Source organism: Endocarpon pusillum (genome assembly GCF_000464535.1).
Source record: "Endocarpon pusillum Z07020 unplaced genomic scaffold scaffold344, whole genome shotgun sequence".
NCBI classification, from domain to species: Eukaryota; Fungi; Ascomycota; class Eurotiomycetes; order Verrucariales; family Verrucariaceae; genus Endocarpon; species Endocarpon pusillum.
This window is the reverse complement of record NW_006916325.1, coordinates 471,902-489,643: the sequence shown is the minus strand read 5'-3', so window position 1 is coordinate 489,643 and position 17,742 is coordinate 471,902. Positions and strand designations below refer to the sequence as shown.

The following is a 17,742-nucleotide window of genomic DNA, read 5'->3' as shown; positions in this document are numbered from 1 at the left end:
GTGGTAGTGGTGACCAATGCCCTCACTAAGCAGGGACAACCTCCTTCAACGTACTCGACTGCGCCAACATCCTGTCGACCTCCATTTCCATCTCCTCGAGCCCCTGTCTCCACAGCTTCCGTTCCTGTTTCACTTCATTTGGAGTCGAGACTGGGAGCAAATTACCCGCACTCAGCAGCCCTTTCTCACTGCTCCCGCCATCAACACCACCACCACCACCCTCATCCTCCTCCTCATCAGGCACCAGCACTTTCCCTCCTACTTGGACATCACTGACCTTGACTTGGTATTCGAGGGCTTTCCTGCCTTCGTTGATGAGTTCGTCGGTCCAGTTCAGACACCGCTTGATGCTTTGGTTCATCTTCTGACTGTCGATGAGGAGTTGTTGGTGTCTGCTCAGGTCGAGACGGAGGCGTTTTTCGTCTCTTGTGCGGGCACGGAGGGAGCGTTCTGATGGAGATGTGGGTGAGAGGAGGGATGAGTCGTCGTCATATGCAGATTCTGGGTCCGACCCATCGAACTCCGAGTTGCTCATTTCGCCCAGGTCGGAGAGGCTGCCATACTCGCCTTCAGCATCGCCATCGCCATCTTCTGATTCGGCGACGGTGCCCAGTCCGGACTGTCCGGATACAGATCTCATGGCGGTAGACGCCGTCGAGACTTGGCGACACCGGCTGCGGCGACGGAATTTGCGCAGTTCAAGAGACTGCTTGCGCATTTCGCGCTCGAGGGTACGATTGATTGCAAGGAGGGAGGAGTTACTGATCTCTAAATCCAGGACTTTCCGCTCTCGCCGCGCGTTGGCGGCTAGCTCGTTGGACCTTTGCAAGGGAGACTGTGGCGGCACACTCTTTGCTGGGCTGAGAGGGTGGGCGGAGTTGGCGGGTGTTGAGTCGAGGGTCTGGGTGGATACACCTGTGTTTGAAGAGCTGAGACTTGTTGATCGTGGGCTAATGCGCTCAGTTGGCGATTGTGGAAATTCTGGTTGTTGGGATGCAACTTGGCCTATGTAGGCTCTAGGGCTGATTTGCAGTTTTGCCTTCTGGGGTGGTGTTGAGGGCGTAGAGTCAACTGGAATCGACGGCCTTCGCTGACCTACCTGTCGTACGGTTGATGTCTTGCTGGCGATGCTGGTTCGGCGGGAGCTATCAGAGGGCGTAACGGGAGCGGTTGGCTTGACAGACCCATCAGCTATTCTCGCCTTTACAGGCTTGCCACTTCCGGAGTTAAATGTCGCAGGCGCGCTTCTCAGGCTTTCTGCTTTTGTTGGTGATGGTGGTAGATCTAGGTCTCGAGTTGCTATTTGAATATTGAGGGTTCGAGATGGTGGAGAAGATGTTGCAGCAGGGCCAGCCTTTGCAGCGATGGGAGGGTTTCGAGATGGTGATAAATGGTCTGATGGCCTGCCATCTGCATAAAAAAACTTGCCTTGGTCTTTTTTCTCCAGAGATTGAGGTGTGGGCTGGAGAGGCTCCGGGCTGTTAGTCCTTCCTGCTGCATCGCTAGCGTATGGGAAAGTTGTGTTCTCTTCGGTCTTCACCATCTGCCCGACCTTAGAAGCTGAAGATGGAAGTATATCGTTGGCATGCACAAATCTTGGAGAGGCAGACATCCCAGCTCCATTTCGTGCACTCCCTGTCGAAACCCGTCTACCCGATTCACTCGACACCAACCGGCCTGTAGCCAGAGTAGGTGCGACTGCGCCGGTGTTCTGCTTGACCCCAAGTGCATCAATACCCAGTCCTGTAGTTGCTCCAAGATATCGCCTTGGTTTTGAGAGCTCGATTGCCGACAATGGTCGTGTCCTCGACGGTGTCCCTGTAGTGCTGTCACCAGGTGTAGAAGGAGATTCGCCGCCTATTCGAGACATTCGAGCCCCGGATCGTGGCGTGATATTCCCATTGAGTGTCGGGGTAGCAGGTGACCGGAAGTCCTCCTTTCGACTTGTAGGTGGTGCTGTCGACTCTGACCGTAGAGCACGACGAGGAGGGCTGGTAGGCGATGCATTCTTGGAGCCAGCTAACTTAGGTGTCAAAGGACTCTTCGTATTGCGAAGAGCAGTGCTCAAGGTTGGGGTAAAAGGTTTGGCAGGTGTGCCACTTTTCTGTCTGTCGAGGGACATGGTCGAGTACACAGTGTCTCTGGTGGGCGCAGGCTGGGCCGAGCGATCTCGCATCATGACATTCTTTGTCGCGAGTCTCGAACAATGTCATGGTTGCCGGCATCAACCAGTAACCAGTCTTGACTACTGTTCGGAAAAGGGAGTGGTCGAGTCATAGACATTACGCTGTCTGTAGCATTGCCGACAGGTCAACATCATAACCCAATTTGGTTTAGCTCCGATCTCCACACATGGATTCACGCTTCAGATCTGGGCGCGTCCTGCAGGGCTCCAGCACCACATAATAGTATGTCCTATGCACCATGCACTGCACCGGCTGCACCGCAGCGCACCGCAACACGGCAATAATATGACCTGTCCGAGTCAAGGCTATGAGGACGGATGGAGCTGTCTCAGACGAGTCAGACGAGGTCATCAACAGGGCTGAAGAGTCGAATGTGCACCCGACACAAGATCATGATGCTGTCGCCGAGGATGCCACCAGCGAGGCTCCGCAAGCGTCACAGCATCATTCCCTGAAACATCACCTTCTCGGACCATCTCTTACCAAGGCCGGCCAGGATGCGGTAGACCAGAAGAAAGTCTCGGAGGTGATTTACGAGGCGTCAAAAGGTTCCAAGTTCTTCAACAATGAAGAAAGCAAAGACAAGACACTCACCACCAAGATTGAGCGAATTTTGAAGCGAAAAGCTCAGCTGGAAAAGTTGGACCTCAAGGCAGATCTTCGCCGTGCGGACGACTACATTGCGACGCTTGAATTATCGCGAGACCTATCCCAGACGATTGTCCACATCGATTGCGACGCATTCTATGCCGCTGTGGAAGAGCTCGACCATCCTGAGCTCAAGGACGTACCATTCGCGGTTGGACAAGGTGTGCTTACGACCTGCAATTACCATGCTCGCAAGTTCGGCTGCCGGAGTGCGATGGCCGGATTCGTAGCCAAAAAGCTGTGTCCCCAGCTGATCTGTCTGCCGCTGAACTTCGACAAGTATACTGCAAAGGCCAAGGAAGTGCGCGCGATTCTTGCTGCCTATGACCCACGCTTCGAGAGCTCTAGCATCGACGAAGCATATCTCAATATCACCGAGTACTGCTCGACTTATGATATTGCTCCTGAAGCAGCCATTGCTCAACTGAGAGCTGAAGTGCAGGAGAAATGCAAGATCACAATCTCTGCTGGTATCGCCTGTAATGCCAAGATTGCGAAAATCTGCTCCAATAAGAACAAACCCAACGGTCAGTTCTGTGTCCCAAGCGATCGTACGGCGATCATGACCTTCATGTCGACCTTGCCGGTTCGGAAGGTCAATGGTGTTGGAAGAGTCTTTGAAAGAGAGCTTGATGCCATCGGTGTGAGGACGTGTGGCGAGATCTACTCTCAACGAGCATACCTCTACAAGCTATTTGGTGAGAAGGCGTTCCAATTCCTGATTCAGACATATCTGGGCCTGGGCAGGACGGATGTACGGCCCTCTGATGAGTATGAACGCAAAAGCGTAGGGACAGAGAGTACTTTCAGAGATATCAGTACTAAATCCGAATTAAGGGAGAAACTCAGGCATACTGCTGAGGAACTGGAGAAGGACATGTTGAGGGTAGGGTTTAAAGGGAGAACATTGGTACTGAAGATCAAGCTTCACACCTACGAGGTTTTTACTCGACAGTTGACAACTCCAAAGGCGGTACACACTGCTGATGACCTCTACAACTACTCCCTACCAATGCTGGCTAAACTGGAAAAGGAAATGCCCAATATGAAACTACGGTTGATGGGCTTGAGGTGTACGCACCTTGTCAGCACGAAGAAAGAGGTTGGCAACTTTTTCGGTCCAGCACCTAAGCAGTCATCCAGTGCAGAGGATAACTTGGATGACGATGGCTGGCAAGTCTTCCCAGAGGTTGAATTCGAAGAATCTGCCCGTCAAGAACGACTAAATGAAATGGATGAACTGGAGCGGTTGAGTCAAGAGCAGACTGAACACCAAAGCCCTGAACCCAACAATATTGATTTTCATGAACCTTTTGGCCGCTACAAAACCAATCATCTCCGCAACTCGGCTGCAAAGATGAAGAAGTCACCAACGACCGTGGTCCAGCAAACGGAAACCTGGAGTTGCCCTATCTGTGCGCTTCCTCAGCCTGCGGACAACAACAATGCGTTTAATTCTCATGTTGACTTCTGTCTTTCGAAGCAAACGATCAAAGAAGCTGTTGCTGGACACAGTACCCTGGATCCACGCAGGGAATATTCATCATACGACAGTAGTGGTGGTGGTGGTGGTGGTGATGCAGGTGCCAACCAGCAAAGACCTAGAAAGAGGAAAGCGCTTGCTTCCAAAAGCTCACTCATTGCCGATGATAGGCAGAAAAGATTGTTCTTCACGTGATGTAGAGCAATACACTTCGGTCAAACCTCTCTCGACACCCTCGGGCCAACTGCCAGGATACAGTTTCAGGGGCTTCAGAAATAGAGACATCCTTGTGAGATAGAGCTTGGTCTTCTCACGGTATGCTGGCAGCATACATGGGCCGAAAATTGGCGCTCGATCCTTGTATACCTATACGTCCTCGAGCAAAGGCACGGCAAACATGTCTACGAAAGACATCGCAGCTACAGTATAGTACTCATGTACCGTCCTCTAGCCAGAAGGGTAGATTCACCGCCATCTGAATAAATCCGCATTCACCCTTTGTGAGTGTCCGCTGCTATCCTGTTCACATATATGGCTTACGCCGGGTTGGTCTCTATGTTCACATGTCTATGGCCTCTGGGTAGTTTCCTCTTATTGTATTTTCATGGTTCAACAGCTTCAGATCGTGAAGACCTTGACTCCAACGGCAATGAGCTTCTTGGTCTTTCCTGTCCCTACATTGTGCATGATACCAGCTCGATATTTACAGCAGTGCTTTCGACTGCTCTAGTGGGATAGACTCCTCGGCGTAGACACCATGTCTTGGAAACTACAAGCGTTTGAAAGCAAACACCTTCCTGCCTCTTCCACAGCTTCGATCTGCAACGCATGGCGATACTGCATTTACACTTCGCTGGGTGGCACGGAGATCGGCACCATCGAGCCTGAGATGGTGGGCTGGTGGTCGACGGAGGAGTTTGCTAGTAAGGTTGACTAGCATAGTCCACGCCGGTGGAAAGTGGGAACTGTGAGTGCGTATTAAATTGATACCCCGGAGGCTACTACTAGTAGTATTCACAGTCGGTCATGTAGGTATCTTCTCCATCTCCAGCGTCACATGAGAGTTAGGAGGGATATCTACCATACCAGACCATGGCCACACCTTTCGTCCATTAATAAAATAGAACCGACACCGTGTCCTTCAGCCGACCGAGTTAAGACTAGTCATACCGTGTGCTCAAGTTTCTCGATTGTTTTACGTATATTACATGTCGAGCTAGTATTTTATTTTACATGGTAACTTATTAGCTGGGCAGGAAAGTCATGCATCCATCAGATATACAACGCCACAACACCCAAACAGATCGCGCATCCCCCCTCTGAGCACCCAACACTACACGCACAATTGCTCACTCCACACTGCTCATGCGCCTTCAGCATATGGCCAATGCTTGCGCATCCCCTCGCGACTGCGCTGCGAGGTCGGGGAACGGTCGAAGTCGGTCGCGTTTCGCTGCGTGGTGGTGCTGCTGATGCTCCTGCTCCTGATGTGAGACTCGATCTGCCTGATGACCTTGACGAGGGAGAGGGACGAGGAGATGACGAGGAAGAGGCAGAGGGAGAAGGGAAATGTGGGACTCGCCGCCAGGGAACAGCAGCAGCAGCAGCAGCAGCAGTGGTGACGGGTCCTGGATCGCCGGTTGCTGTGCGTGCTCGAGGCCGTGTGCATGAGGAGGGAGGGGATGAAGATGGAGGAGAGGGGGAGGAAGAAGGAGATGGCGACAAAGAAGAAGAGGAAGAAGAAGTGGTGGCGGATGAGAAGAGGCGGATCAAGTCTTGATCTTGAGGCGTCCGGTGTTGTTGGATTGGACGCGCGATGTCCTGTCTTGCGCTGTACCCACCGCCCATACTTGGCTATTGCTGATGTGATGAGACGAAGCAATTCTGTGTAGGGTGTGAAATTTTCGATGACTGAGATCGAGGAGGACCAATACCAAGTTTGCCTGGACTGGGACGAACGTGATAAGGGTTTGTGATAATCGGCTTACCAGGCAAAGTGACCAGTCCATACTAGTAGTCATACTCAATCTGTCGCAGCATCAGTAGTTTGAATGTAGTAGTTCTTGAGAAGCGTGAAACATCAAATGTGATACGAGGATGTGATCAGACTTAGCAGAGCTTGGGACGGCTTAGGAAAGAGCTCTAGGTTCTTGCCAATGTTTCAACATCATATCCAACATGTCTACGCATTTCGTGCCCGATGTTCAGGGTCAGCATCATCTGGATCGCGAGAACAAGATCCGCCAAGACAAAAATCCTCTGGGCGGAACTTGAAATTAGTACTTAGTAACTACTACTTGGCAGGAAGAAGCCCACTTTAAAAGATGGTAAGAGAGCCGCTAAAGTGCGCTTAAAGTTAGCCTGACTGTAGGATTGCTTAAAATGTACCAGGATATGTAGCTAAGGCATCTGTAATCCAATGAGATTTCATCATTTACAGCGTTATTTGTCAAAAATATGGTCCTACTGTAGTCAAAATATGCCTTTCTGATCATACTAATATGGCCCTTATTTGACAGAATAATAGTTGCTATTCCTACTAACAGCACTTAGCCCACGTTTTTTATTACCCCTTCTCCTGGTAAGTAACTCAGATATACTTGCATCATTATAAAGTCTTTGTTTTATTTCGGACGTCACCTAAGAAATTCAACGGATTGGCCTCAGTCTTCTCCTACATGAGCCTTTCGATACCAAACTCTAGCTCTTGTTCACTTTGTACACACCATCACCATCAAACTCTCAGCTTCTCCATTCGGATCGCTGTGCATTTGCATCTGTACATCATTGTACTGGGTCTGTCATTTTGCAGATCTGAAATCGGAACCTTCTTTCAGTGCAACCACACCATACAAAATTTATAGTGCATACCTATCTTGTCATTCCTACCCACGACCAACGCTGTCATGACACGTCAAACTACGTAGCTACACTTCGACCCAGATCAGCCAATGGAAAGGTAATATCTCACCTTGAGCTATTAATTCTATTCACTCGTACATGCTGCTCTGTGTGATTGCCCGGAGCTCGAACGTCTTGTCCAGCTGCTCCTCTGCACCAGGCTCCAGGACTTAGACAACGAGCTTCCCTCATTTTTCTTTCTCAGCCATTCACAGGCGCAGGAATCTAACAGGGCAAGAAATATGTGGATCAGCTTGCCCATTCATGTGAAAAACTATTATTCTTCCACTTGCATGCAGATAAATCCCTCAGCATGCAATGTGGTTGAGAATTTTTCGCTCGATGCCTGTGATATTAGCTTGGTCCTAAAGAAGCCTACCCATAAAGAATATCGATGAGAGAGAGATATATGTATGCTTCTTCCCCTCTGACCAGGAATCTTGAGCTCAATCGGATGTACTCACCTAATCTGGGGAGGTTTCAGCGTCTCAGCCTGATCTGCTCCAAATCTGCTGATTTAAATCTCCTTAATACCGCCCTTATCCTTTCCTTTGCAGGCATTTGCATTCGGATGATCTGAACTCATCAGCGACGATGGCTTCAGATAATACTTGTTCGATGAAAGCCCCGTCCGAGGACAAATCTCATCAGGCGATCTCTTCGTATTTCATCGGACCTCAAGCCGAGAATATTTCGTACTTCAGGGACAATATCTCCACTATTCTCGATGAATTGGTTGCAACGAGGCATAGATATTTCCCTCAAGATGGAGTATATTGTTCTCTCTTCTTTCCACAATCACATGAATCAGCAGAGTCATACTGTTATGCTGATCGCGTCCTCGCTCTTGATTCAAGGAGCTAATGTGATTCATGCCTTGCGCAGAAATTCATCTCCGAAGCTGTACAGAACACAGAAGTATTTCAACAATGTACCCAGAAAGTCAAGAATGCCGTCAGAACTGCCGCACGGCTGCTGGGCAAGCATTCGTTGCCGTTCTGGTCCCCAAGATACGAAGCCCACATGTGCACTGACATGAGTATTCCCTCTCTTCTCGGGTACTTTATGACCATGCTATACAATCCGAACAACGTTGCTATCGAAGTAAGCCCACTTACTACAGTAGCCGAGATCGAGGCTGGCTTGCAACTTTGTAAACTATTTGGGTATAATATCGACCCCGAGAACAGGGACTTTCCAACATCGTGGGGCCATATCACTTGCGATGGAACGATTGCGAATCTTGAATCAATTTGGTACGATCAGCCTCAGCCTCCACTGCAATGAACCACTAACATGTGTCTTTGTGTCTAGGGTTGGTAAGATTACATGAATAGGCTGATGAGGTTCTTGTGAATGGCTGACCAGCTTCCTACACATCTAGCTCGCAATTTGAAGTTCTACCCGCTTTCCCTCCGAGAGGCAATGGCCAAGGGCGAGCCTCTAGACTTCATCGCGGAGACTTTCCAAGTCGAAACCTGCAAAGGCGAGAAGAAACCCTTCGCTCAGCTTTCGACTTGGGAGCTGCTCAATCTCAAGCCTTACACGGTGCTGGACCTTACCGATCGAATATACAAGGAATACGGGATCTCTTCCACCTTCATGTCGAACATTATGGTACTTCTCCGGAAAAAGTCCTCTATGTGAATGCACTGAATGATAATCTGACTCATTCAACCATCAGAACAAGTACAACATTCAATCGACGGGCAAAGCCATACTCGAACAGAAGTACGGTATTACAAAACCGATGCGATACTTTCTGTCTAAGACACGGCATTATTCGTGGCCGAAAGCAAGCGGTCAGTCCCAGGTTTCCCATCTAGTCAACTGGAGAAGTTTCATTACTTATGATCGCCACAGCTATTGTCGGCATCGGATCTGATAACGTTGTCGGTGTCAAAGCCGATTGTGCCGCTCGCCTGGACCTCGAGGACTTGGAGAAGCACCTAGAGGAGAGTCTTTCTGAGCAACGTGCGGTCTACGCGGTGGTCGCCATCATCGGGTACGCGCATCTCTCAAAAGGTTTTGGGTTCGTGTAAAATATTGACTCAAGATAGCTCTACCGAAGAAGGATCTGTAGACTCACTTTCAGGCGTCCTGGCTCTGCGGAAAAGGTTCCAAGCAAGAGGCCTGTCTTTTCTGGTACACGCCGATGCGGCATGGGGAGGCTACTTTTGTTCCATGCTTCCGCCAGATTATCATCCAGGGGACATCGTCAATATGCCAACAGATGTGGGAGCTGGTGAAGGCTACGTACCGGACTCTGGATTGCGTGTTGAAACGCAGGAAGATCTTTTTGCGTTGAGATTTGCTGACTCGATCACTGTCGACCCGCATAAAGCTGGATATATACCCTATCCTGCTGGCGGACTCTGCTACCGAGATGAGCGTATGCGGTTCCTCGTAACCTGGACCAGTCCGGTTCTGTCACGTGGAACTCTCACCAGCATCGGCATTTACGGAGTAGAAGGAAGTAAGCCCGGGGCATCAGCAATGTCCACTTGGCTCTCACACGTTATAATTGGGTTGACGCCAGATGGCTACGGTGCGCTTCTCCGAGAGGTCACTTTCACTTGTAGTAGGGTAAGCATCACTGAGATCACCCCTGTTTATCCCTTTGTTGATCTTTTCTCTGCCATAGCTGTCGGCCGAATGGGCTGCTATGACTACAGAGAAAGATAGCTTCATCTGCGTTCCGCTGAATATGCTTCCTTCTGAGCTCAAGGAAGGATCTACCAAGCAAATGGTCGAGGAAGAGAAGCAGCGTATTCGGGAGCAAATCCTCAACAAATCGAACGCGCAAATCGTACAGGAAGACGCTGAGAGACCTGATGATGAGAAAGCCATGCAATTGCTCCGGGCTCTTGGATCCGACCTCAACATAAATGGGATAGCTTTCAACTGGCGTCACACGGATGGCACATTGAACGATGACATGGAAGAGGCGAACTATCTAATGCACCGCGTTGTAGAAAGGCTCTCGGTCGACCAGCCCGAAGATGACCCTACTAAAATTCCGATTGTCCTTACCTCAACGGTGTTCTCAGACGAGCTATACGGCGAGTGCAAGGAGAAGTACGCTGAACGTCTGGGGCTGAAACCGTGTACTATGGACCTGATGGTTGTCCGCAACGTTGTTATGTCCCCATTCCCCACCGATCGAAATTCTCTCAGTGAGCTAGCAGGGACGTTGAAGTGCGTGGTTGCAGAGGAAGTAAAGGTGAATCATTTCATACACCGGTTGGAGAAAGCCTCTATGCTAACATGGACTATCTAGGTTTGCCAGGAGCGCAACAAGATCAACGGAGACTATCACAACTTCCTAATGCAAGGAATTGAAAATGTCTATCTTGTTCACCTCCCCATGTTCCATGTTGCAAAGCACCGTCGGCAGGTTATCCTAGCAGTGAATCTGCCGGCGAAGGCGAAAGAGGCTTACGTCAGTATCAAAAATGCCAATGCCACCGAGTCCATCACATTCGTCACAGCGACAAAGGTCAAACTCGATGACATTACATCGCAAGGTGGGGAATTCCGGGGCTCGATCACAAGCAGGGAATCGTAAGCATTACACTGATTCCGCTCGATTCAGCGTGCAGAGAGGCTAACGTCTTGGTTTCCAGCGGCATCCTCCTAAAGGATGTGATAGCAACAGTCAAGCAAGTCGTCAAGGATCGCTCGCTGATCTCCTACCACCGGGAGAATTCGTATCCATCCCGATGCATGCCCTTCTATCTTTACGGCACCAAGACGGAGGCGAACATCGATCACATCCTCCTACGCGCACCCAACATTCAACTCACAGCCGAGCGGGTCAAGTTGCAGATCGATAAGCCACTTAGCACGGACCAGCTCGCCAGCGGCGTCATCTGCTGCCTCGATAGCGTGCGTGAGGCGGCTCTGCAGCCCTTCCCCGGCACAGCCGATGTTCGCTCCAATCCCGGCTTCTTCTTCAGCCCCGGTAAGAATCTACCAGTTACCATATACCGCGACCCGAGAGGACCGAGCGAAGACGGACCCGGTACTGTTGATGTGATTGGGAAGAGTGGTGATGTTCTGGCCAAGGGAACACTGATGCTGGGTAATGGTGGGTTGTATATTGATAGCGTGGCGCTGAACAAGGATCCTTATAAGAGGGTGGAGAAGTATGTTAAATGGAAGGAGGAGTTTGATATGATTGGGAAGAGTATGTGAGCTCCTTAGATGGGTTGGGGGACTGGGATGGAAAAGGATAGGAAAATATTGTGACGGAGTTGTCATGGCACGTCATGACAGTTTTTTGGGAAGGGCCAAGTGATCGAGTCCATCTTTTCGGCATGAGACGGTCACTCATTCATTTCTTAACAAAATTGAGGTCTTGTATAAAATTTAATCTTTGTAAAAGTTATTGATTTGACTCTCTGTTTTTTTTATGACAAGAATAATGCTGTAGTAGATATTAATACTGTTCATTATTACGTGAAGAATGACCTTATTGAGGTCCAAGGATGTGTCCCCAGGCTTGTACACCATCCAATGAGAAAGACCTGCTCCAAGGAACTAAGGAAGATGACAATACCCATCCAGATGCCGAGCATACAAACACCACCTACAATCTTTACGTCCACAGCCCAGGCCACAGGCACAGTCGAAGAGGTCCGCACACTGGTACCGCCACGGTAGCATGTGGCCCATACTTAGACACCCATCTTTCACGGGAGTCAATCCGGTGCGTAGGGGTATTCTACCTGGTTGTGTAGAAGGGGTGTTTGGTGGTGGACAGGGAATGCCGGCTGGCGATCCTGGATGCACGGGAGGGGAAGACCGGGGTGATCCGGCAGCCTCTGCACCTGATTGCGCAGGAGTGGGCTCTCGCGGTTGACAAGTTGTCTGGTACGATGCGGCACAGGGGTGATCTTGTCTTCGACGAGCTGGTTGTGGCTGGGCGGAAGAGGAAGAGGAAGAGGAAGAAAGCGCTCTCGGAGACAGGCGGCGTTCTCGTGACTGTGTGAAAGCCGATGGAGGAGATGCCTGCCTCGGCAACTCCGAAGTCCTTTGTCTTTTTTTATCGGACGAGATCATATCGGCTGCTGGACGTCAGATAGGGGTCAACCGTGCATAGTGCGCACTCGATGCTTTGAAGATGAGATTAGACTTTGAGATCTGGTTTCATGGAATCTGTTTATATATAACAGAGTTTAGAAACATGGACCGTCTATTTGTCTGGTTTGCTGAAACACACCTAGTAGTTCTTGCATTGTTAGCATGTAAACTTGCTGTTTTGCGAAACTTGTGTTGTTGTGGATATGGTTTGGAGCAAATTGACCCAGTGACTTCTAGCTAATGACAAGCAGCTGAGCACACATTCAGATATGTGTGTACGTATGGGTGTGGTCCAATTGTGTCACTACCAAGATAGTGACACTTGCAAGCAAAGATCGCTGGACGAGGATGGATTTCAATGAAAACAACGAGAACACCTAATTTCAGCAGAATTGATGCACAGCCATTTCTAATGCAAATGGATGATGACGAGTTCTATGAAATATTCCAATTATAGACTGTATAGGAGACTACCACCAACGGGTACTTAAGTCAATGCAATACTAACTTAACGATTACCTCCGCCTTGGGGGATATGCTGGTCTCCAATCTGGCTACTAAATTCGCGAAGCACGCTTCCATGATCCAGCCTTAATCCGATGGGTAGACCGAGGCCGTCGTTCGTTATTGCAAGCTCTGTGCATCTCGTGCATTCGGGATCTCGACATCCCCTCTTACAGACGCAATGGGGGTCTCTGCATTGTTCCCGTGTGAGTAACAAGTGGCCTGAATTTCTACAGACCTGCAGCTGGCGGGCCGCTACTGCGCCTGCTGTTGGCTGCGCAGGTAGAGAGGAAGGTGCTCGTGGCTGCGCTGCTGGTCCTGCTGCTTGCCGGGGAGGAGACCTTCGTAATGGCGGAGAGCTCCTTGATGATGCAGAAGAATATTGGGCTCGCGGTGATGGCGACCCTGAGGGTGAAGACCTCGAGGCCGGAGAGGAAGAGGCTGGTGATGGGCGCGTGCGTCCTGGTCCTGGTCCTGGTCCTTGACGTCCTCGAGCAGCCTGTCCGTCGTTGATGTCGTTGTTATTACTAGTCTGGTTAAATGGTGGCATATCCATTGGATCGAAGGGGCAGCGCAACGTCAAATGGAAGGGTGGTAAAGACCTGGAGATAGTTGAGTTCAACAGACAGAAACAGGTGGTTGTGCAGCAATAGATATACTGCCAGCTATGAAGGACAACTGCAGATCCGAGCACGGTGGCATTGACTGCGATAACATCTCCTGCTGCACGAGAGTTTGAAGGAGTTGGGCTTGAACTCAATTGCCCGTGGTTCGAAGAGCTTCCAGTCCGGCTGGTGGAGACAAAATGGGACACCCTGGCAGCCAACTGAGATCACCAAGAGCTCGTAAGGCCCATCCTAGTAAGGTGAACTCTATCTCAGACACAAACCGTGGCAGTCAACCAACCAACTAACTACAGTTCATCGTCTGGGCGGCCTGAAACGATACAGATCGCGGCCCGAAGCTTTATCTCGGTTCCGCATCTATACCCCCTCGAACGAGCCCAAGCGTGATCAGCACATCATGATTGAGAAACACGTTTCATGAGAGTTCCACCATTTTCGGAAATACACTTCCGCACATCTCGAACTCTAACATAGTTGGGTTTACCAGGTGAGAAATTGATCTGGTCAGCAGTGCTGCAGTATTTTACTACGTATTTTACTACGTATTTTACTACGTATTTTACTACGTATTTAGACCGGGCTGGGGTAATTCCGCGAGCCTGTTGGCCACTGTACGGCTGGAGGTGTCTTATCTATCGAGGCCTACCCAGTCGTGAAATAGCGTTATTGAGACCGAGAACTGATACAACTGTTCAATGCACCACTAACGCCACGCCAAACATGCAGCAGGAGACAGGTTACTGGTGTCCATCTTTCCAACTTCTTTCCCAGAGGGGCCAAGGTAGCCCCTTCAACATGGATCACCAAAGCTCATCCGCATCCGGGACCATCTCCTGTGGACCCTGAAAAGCCTTCTCTTTCCTCTTCCTCCTCCTGTCGTCCTCAATCTCCTGCTGCCTGCGTTTCTCGTACTCCATGTCCTCCACATCGCTGGCTATCCTCCTGTATTCCTTGGCGACTGCTGAGTAGTAGCCGGTTGCACTGCCAACACTACCTTGGTGACTCCTCTCAGCTTTGCTGAGACGCTTGGTGTTGGTGGTGGTGTTGATTACGGAGGGATCGTTGAGCGTTGGGCTTGAAGAGGGAGTGATACCGCTTCCCGTGCTAGAATCCGAGGAGACAGACTCACGGTATGGCGTTCGTGTAGAGGTTGGAACGCATGAAGCAGAGCGGTTCTGTAATGCATTTCCCGTGCGTTCATGAAGGGGGCCTCGAGAAGCTGAACGCCTGTTTGCATGGTGATCTAGACTCGGTCTTGACGAATAGTGCACGCTGCCTTTCCTCTCGAATGCGGGACCGCGGGAAGAAGATCGTGTGGTTCCTGCTCGATCAGGTGCCGGCCCTCGCGAGACTGAGCGAGTCGTGCCGATTCGGTCGGCTGTAGGACCTCGAGATGCGGAACGTGAAGTGCCGACTCGTGGCTCGGCAGGCAGGCCCAGTGATAGATCCGGTGAGCGAATCCTAGATGTTGTTTCTGGGTTTTCTGGCATCCCCGTTGTCGCATCCCGTGGCTCTGGCGAGTATACTAGTGTCGGTCTCGGATCTAGAGGTAGGCCTATCTGAGTAGACTTCGACGAGGCATGAGGATGTGAAAAGGTCTCTCTCTGTGGTATCATAGGACTGAGCCCCATACCCGCCTCTGCCATCTCCTTGACAAAGTCTTCTGAGGCCGGCTTATAGGTGACGTTGATTGGTGAGGTATTCTGGAGTCGATCTGGTGGTGGGGAAGAAAACGATGCAAATCGAGTAATACCACCAGCCATTTCGGCGAGCTGCTGCTTGTACTCTTCAGACACTGGCTTGTAGATAACCACAGGAGAGGTGGCTTGTGACGGTAAAGTAGTATTTGGTGATGAGACAAATGATTTGGTGTTTGGGTCTGGTGATGAGATGAAGGATCTTGGGGTAGGTTCGGGCGAGGACGTCAATGATCGTGGACTAAGCTCTCCTTGCTCCTCATTTTTGCTCGAGTTGATTTCCGCCTTATTTGCGAGTGATAATGCCCGAGTATGTGATTTTCGGGAAGGCCAGGGAAATGGAATAGTGATAGTAAAGTTATGCCTTTGAGATTCCTTATCGTGAGAACCATCTTCAATAGCATTCTCCACTGACAACCTCGATACAGTTGGTGGTTCACATGACGGCATCCCAGGACTCCATCCACCACTGATGACAGGGCGTGGTTGATATTCTTTGCCTGCATCGCTGCCAATCTGGTTCCATGCGCCTTCTGTAGGAGCTGTGATGTGCGTATCTCCGAAACGAGCGTCCAGGTTCTCGTGTAGAGCCCGTTGACGTCTCCTTTCCAGCCGTCGTGAAGGCACACAGCGATCTAAGATTCCGGCCATGGCGACTGTTTCCTATAGTTAGGGGGCTATAACTTGAGGAGAAGCGTAGATGGTGGGTGCTAAGGTGAAAGAGCACAACGCTTTGACGGTCAAACAGATTAGACCACCTTAAACCCCAGGTCGAGCCAGCCTTTCAAGCTTTCAAAGACAGAGACCATGTGAAACACAAAGTGAACGCGTTGAACTGGTCAGTAATGTGTCTCTTCGAAGGCGAGGGAGAGGGACAGAAGGCGAAGCAAGGCTTTCAGTGACCATGCAGGCAGAAAGAGAAGCACGGGAGCTGCACAGATAAGCAAGGCTGTCAGCCGCTGGAAGAAGGTTCAGCACTGACCTGACCGCGGATGTGCAAACGCACAAGTGGGGAACAAACAGCCTTTTCTCCTGCACGTTGGTTGGCCCCCAGCCAGTGATCGTTGGGCACAGCGCATAGACAGCAGACCTCATATTGACCAGCATAAACAATGACGCAGACCTATGGTGGAGACCCCACATACTCTTCGCTTTTCAACGCTCACTACTTAGTTCAATCTGCAATAATCATGTCCTTGAGGCAAATATAGAACGAGTGTGGCCGCGTTCATGTCATGCAGAAAAGATGGTATTTAGATTCACGCTGCGAGAATCAAGCTCCGATTGGCTGAAGTGCCGCAGGCGGCTCGAGAAGCAATCTCATTTGCTCAATGCTTCCCAGGATAGACCAGGCAGGCTCAGGCTGATTAGATCCTTGCTACGGAAAACAGCGATGATCGACCCATAGACGGAAGCCTAACGACCGTTGCGGACATTGCTGGCGGCTACTTGTTTCACCATCAATTCAACGAGTCCATACAGAGGGTATGACCTCAAGCGCCCACGAATAGCAACACTCTGCCTTCAGATCCTCGATGGATTTTGATGCAGGAGAAATCTGGTTACCAACTACGGCAATGACGGAAACCGTGGGCGTCCTCTAAATAAGACAGCGGACGCCATCTTTAAATGCCTCTCTTGCGAGGGCAGCTTTCTCCCAAGGCGATATGGACGAGAGGAGAGAGGACCACCATGCCCAATCCTGCGGCGCGAATCTCATTACTTGTGATATCCTGCGCTGGGTCATATCTTTGCGTGTAGCCGAGGTGGCCCGAACAAAAGGCGCCTGCTGGGATGCTATATGATAATAATTTATCCAATGTTGATATCTGTGTGTCGAACATTCACCTTGAGCGACGTGATTGGCTTGAATACACTGAAAGTCTTGGGCCAGTTAAACATACTACGGGGGGGGCATAATTATTGTTAGTCTGGTGCTAGTAGCGGCTAGTTCTTCTTACTCCGTTGCGGTGCTGTGATTTGTTATTGCAAAGCTTGATTGAAGTATGACCATTCAAATGAGCTAAAATTTTACTTTTAGTCTGATATGGGCTTAGCTGTTTCGTACAAAGAACGTTTTGGAGTAAAGATACTAGCGCTGAACTAACAATAATTCATGGTCCCCCCATAGTATTACAATTGGTGAGAAAGCTGGCAACGCCGCCGCCACTGGCGCCTCGCATAGACCACCCGCCCGTGCTTGGGCATTGTTGTCCATCGTGCGATCAACACCGTACCGTACTTCGACCGTCCTGGTGCCTTGACAAACGTTCCCTACTGATGGTGAGAGGTGTGATGTAGGCGTGCGGCTCTGCAAGAAGCAAATATAGCCCCTTCCTCTTTGCCCAAACACACCGGGTCTTGGTAGCTGCTTCTAAACTGCCAGATGGGTTGCTTCGCTTATTTGCATGAGCGTTGGAAATGCAGATCTCAACTTCATCGAAGCCCCCTTTGTGGCCGTCTCATCGTTGTATGCTAAGCAGAGGTATTGCTTGCTCTTAAGCGAGGGAACAGAGCGCTCGCCTGTTGTTAAGAATGATGTGCCACGTTTTCAGTCTACGGCATCCACGCAGAAACGATTGAGGTCATATATCGGCTCGTTTGAACGAGGT

General features: G+C 50.2%; 6 protein-coding genes across 6 annotated transcripts; 4 read left to right on the top strand and 2 right to left on the bottom strand.

The window, feature by feature from the left end:
- Positions 1-25: 25 nt before the first annotated feature.
- Positions 26-2,122, bottom strand: EPUS_00610 (uncharacterized protein; the record flags this gene model as incomplete). The annotated part of the gene is made up of 1 exon (XM_007804639.1): positions 26-2,122. One exon carries the CDS (start codon positions 2,120-2,122, stop codon positions 26-28), a length of 2,097 nt encoding a protein of 698 aa, XP_007802830.1.
- A 371-nt stretch (positions 2,123-2,493) lies between these two features.
- On the top strand, positions 2,494-4,512 carry EPUS_00609 (uncharacterized protein; the record flags this gene model as incomplete). The annotated part of the gene is made up of 1 exon (XM_007804638.1): positions 2,494-4,512. One exon carries the CDS (start codon positions 2,494-2,496, stop codon positions 4,510-4,512), a length of 2,019 nt encoding a protein of 672 aa, XP_007802829.1.
- A 562-nt stretch (positions 4,513-5,074) lies between these two features.
- On the top strand, positions 5,075-5,254 carry EPUS_00608 (uncharacterized protein; the record flags this gene model as incomplete). Its single annotated transcript, XM_007804637.1, has 1 exon — positions 5,075-5,254. The coding sequence occupies one exon, from the start codon at positions 5,075-5,077 to the stop codon at positions 5,252-5,254; it is 180 nt and encodes a 59-aa protein (XP_007802828.1).
- A 450-nt stretch (positions 5,255-5,704) lies between these two features.
- Positions 5,705-6,097, top strand: EPUS_00607 (uncharacterized protein; the record flags this gene model as incomplete). Its single annotated transcript, XM_007804636.1, has 1 exon — positions 5,705-6,097. The coding sequence occupies one exon, from the start codon at positions 5,705-5,707 to the stop codon at positions 6,095-6,097; it is 393 nt and encodes a 130-aa protein (XP_007802827.1).
- Positions 6,098-8,643: 2,546 nt separating this feature from the next.
- On the top strand, positions 8,644-13,292 carry EPUS_00606 (uncharacterized protein; the record flags this gene model as incomplete). The annotated part of the gene is made up of 9 exons (XM_007804635.1): positions 8,644-8,835; positions 8,903-9,020; positions 9,082-9,223; positions 9,279-9,694; positions 9,758-9,804; positions 9,863-10,441; positions 10,499-10,782; positions 10,845-11,407; positions 13,090-13,292. The coding sequence occupies 9 exons, from the start codon at positions 8,644-8,646 to the stop codon at positions 13,290-13,292; spliced, it is 2,544 nt and encodes an 847-aa protein (XP_007802826.1).
- Positions 13,293-14,233: 941 nt separating this feature from the next.
- Positions 14,234-15,781, bottom strand: EPUS_00605 (uncharacterized protein; the record flags this gene model as incomplete). Its single annotated transcript, XM_007804634.1, has 1 exon — positions 14,234-15,781. The coding sequence occupies one exon, from the start codon at positions 15,779-15,781 to the stop codon at positions 14,234-14,236; it is 1,548 nt and encodes a 515-aa protein (XP_007802825.1).
- Positions 15,782-17,742: the final 1,961 nt, after the last annotated feature.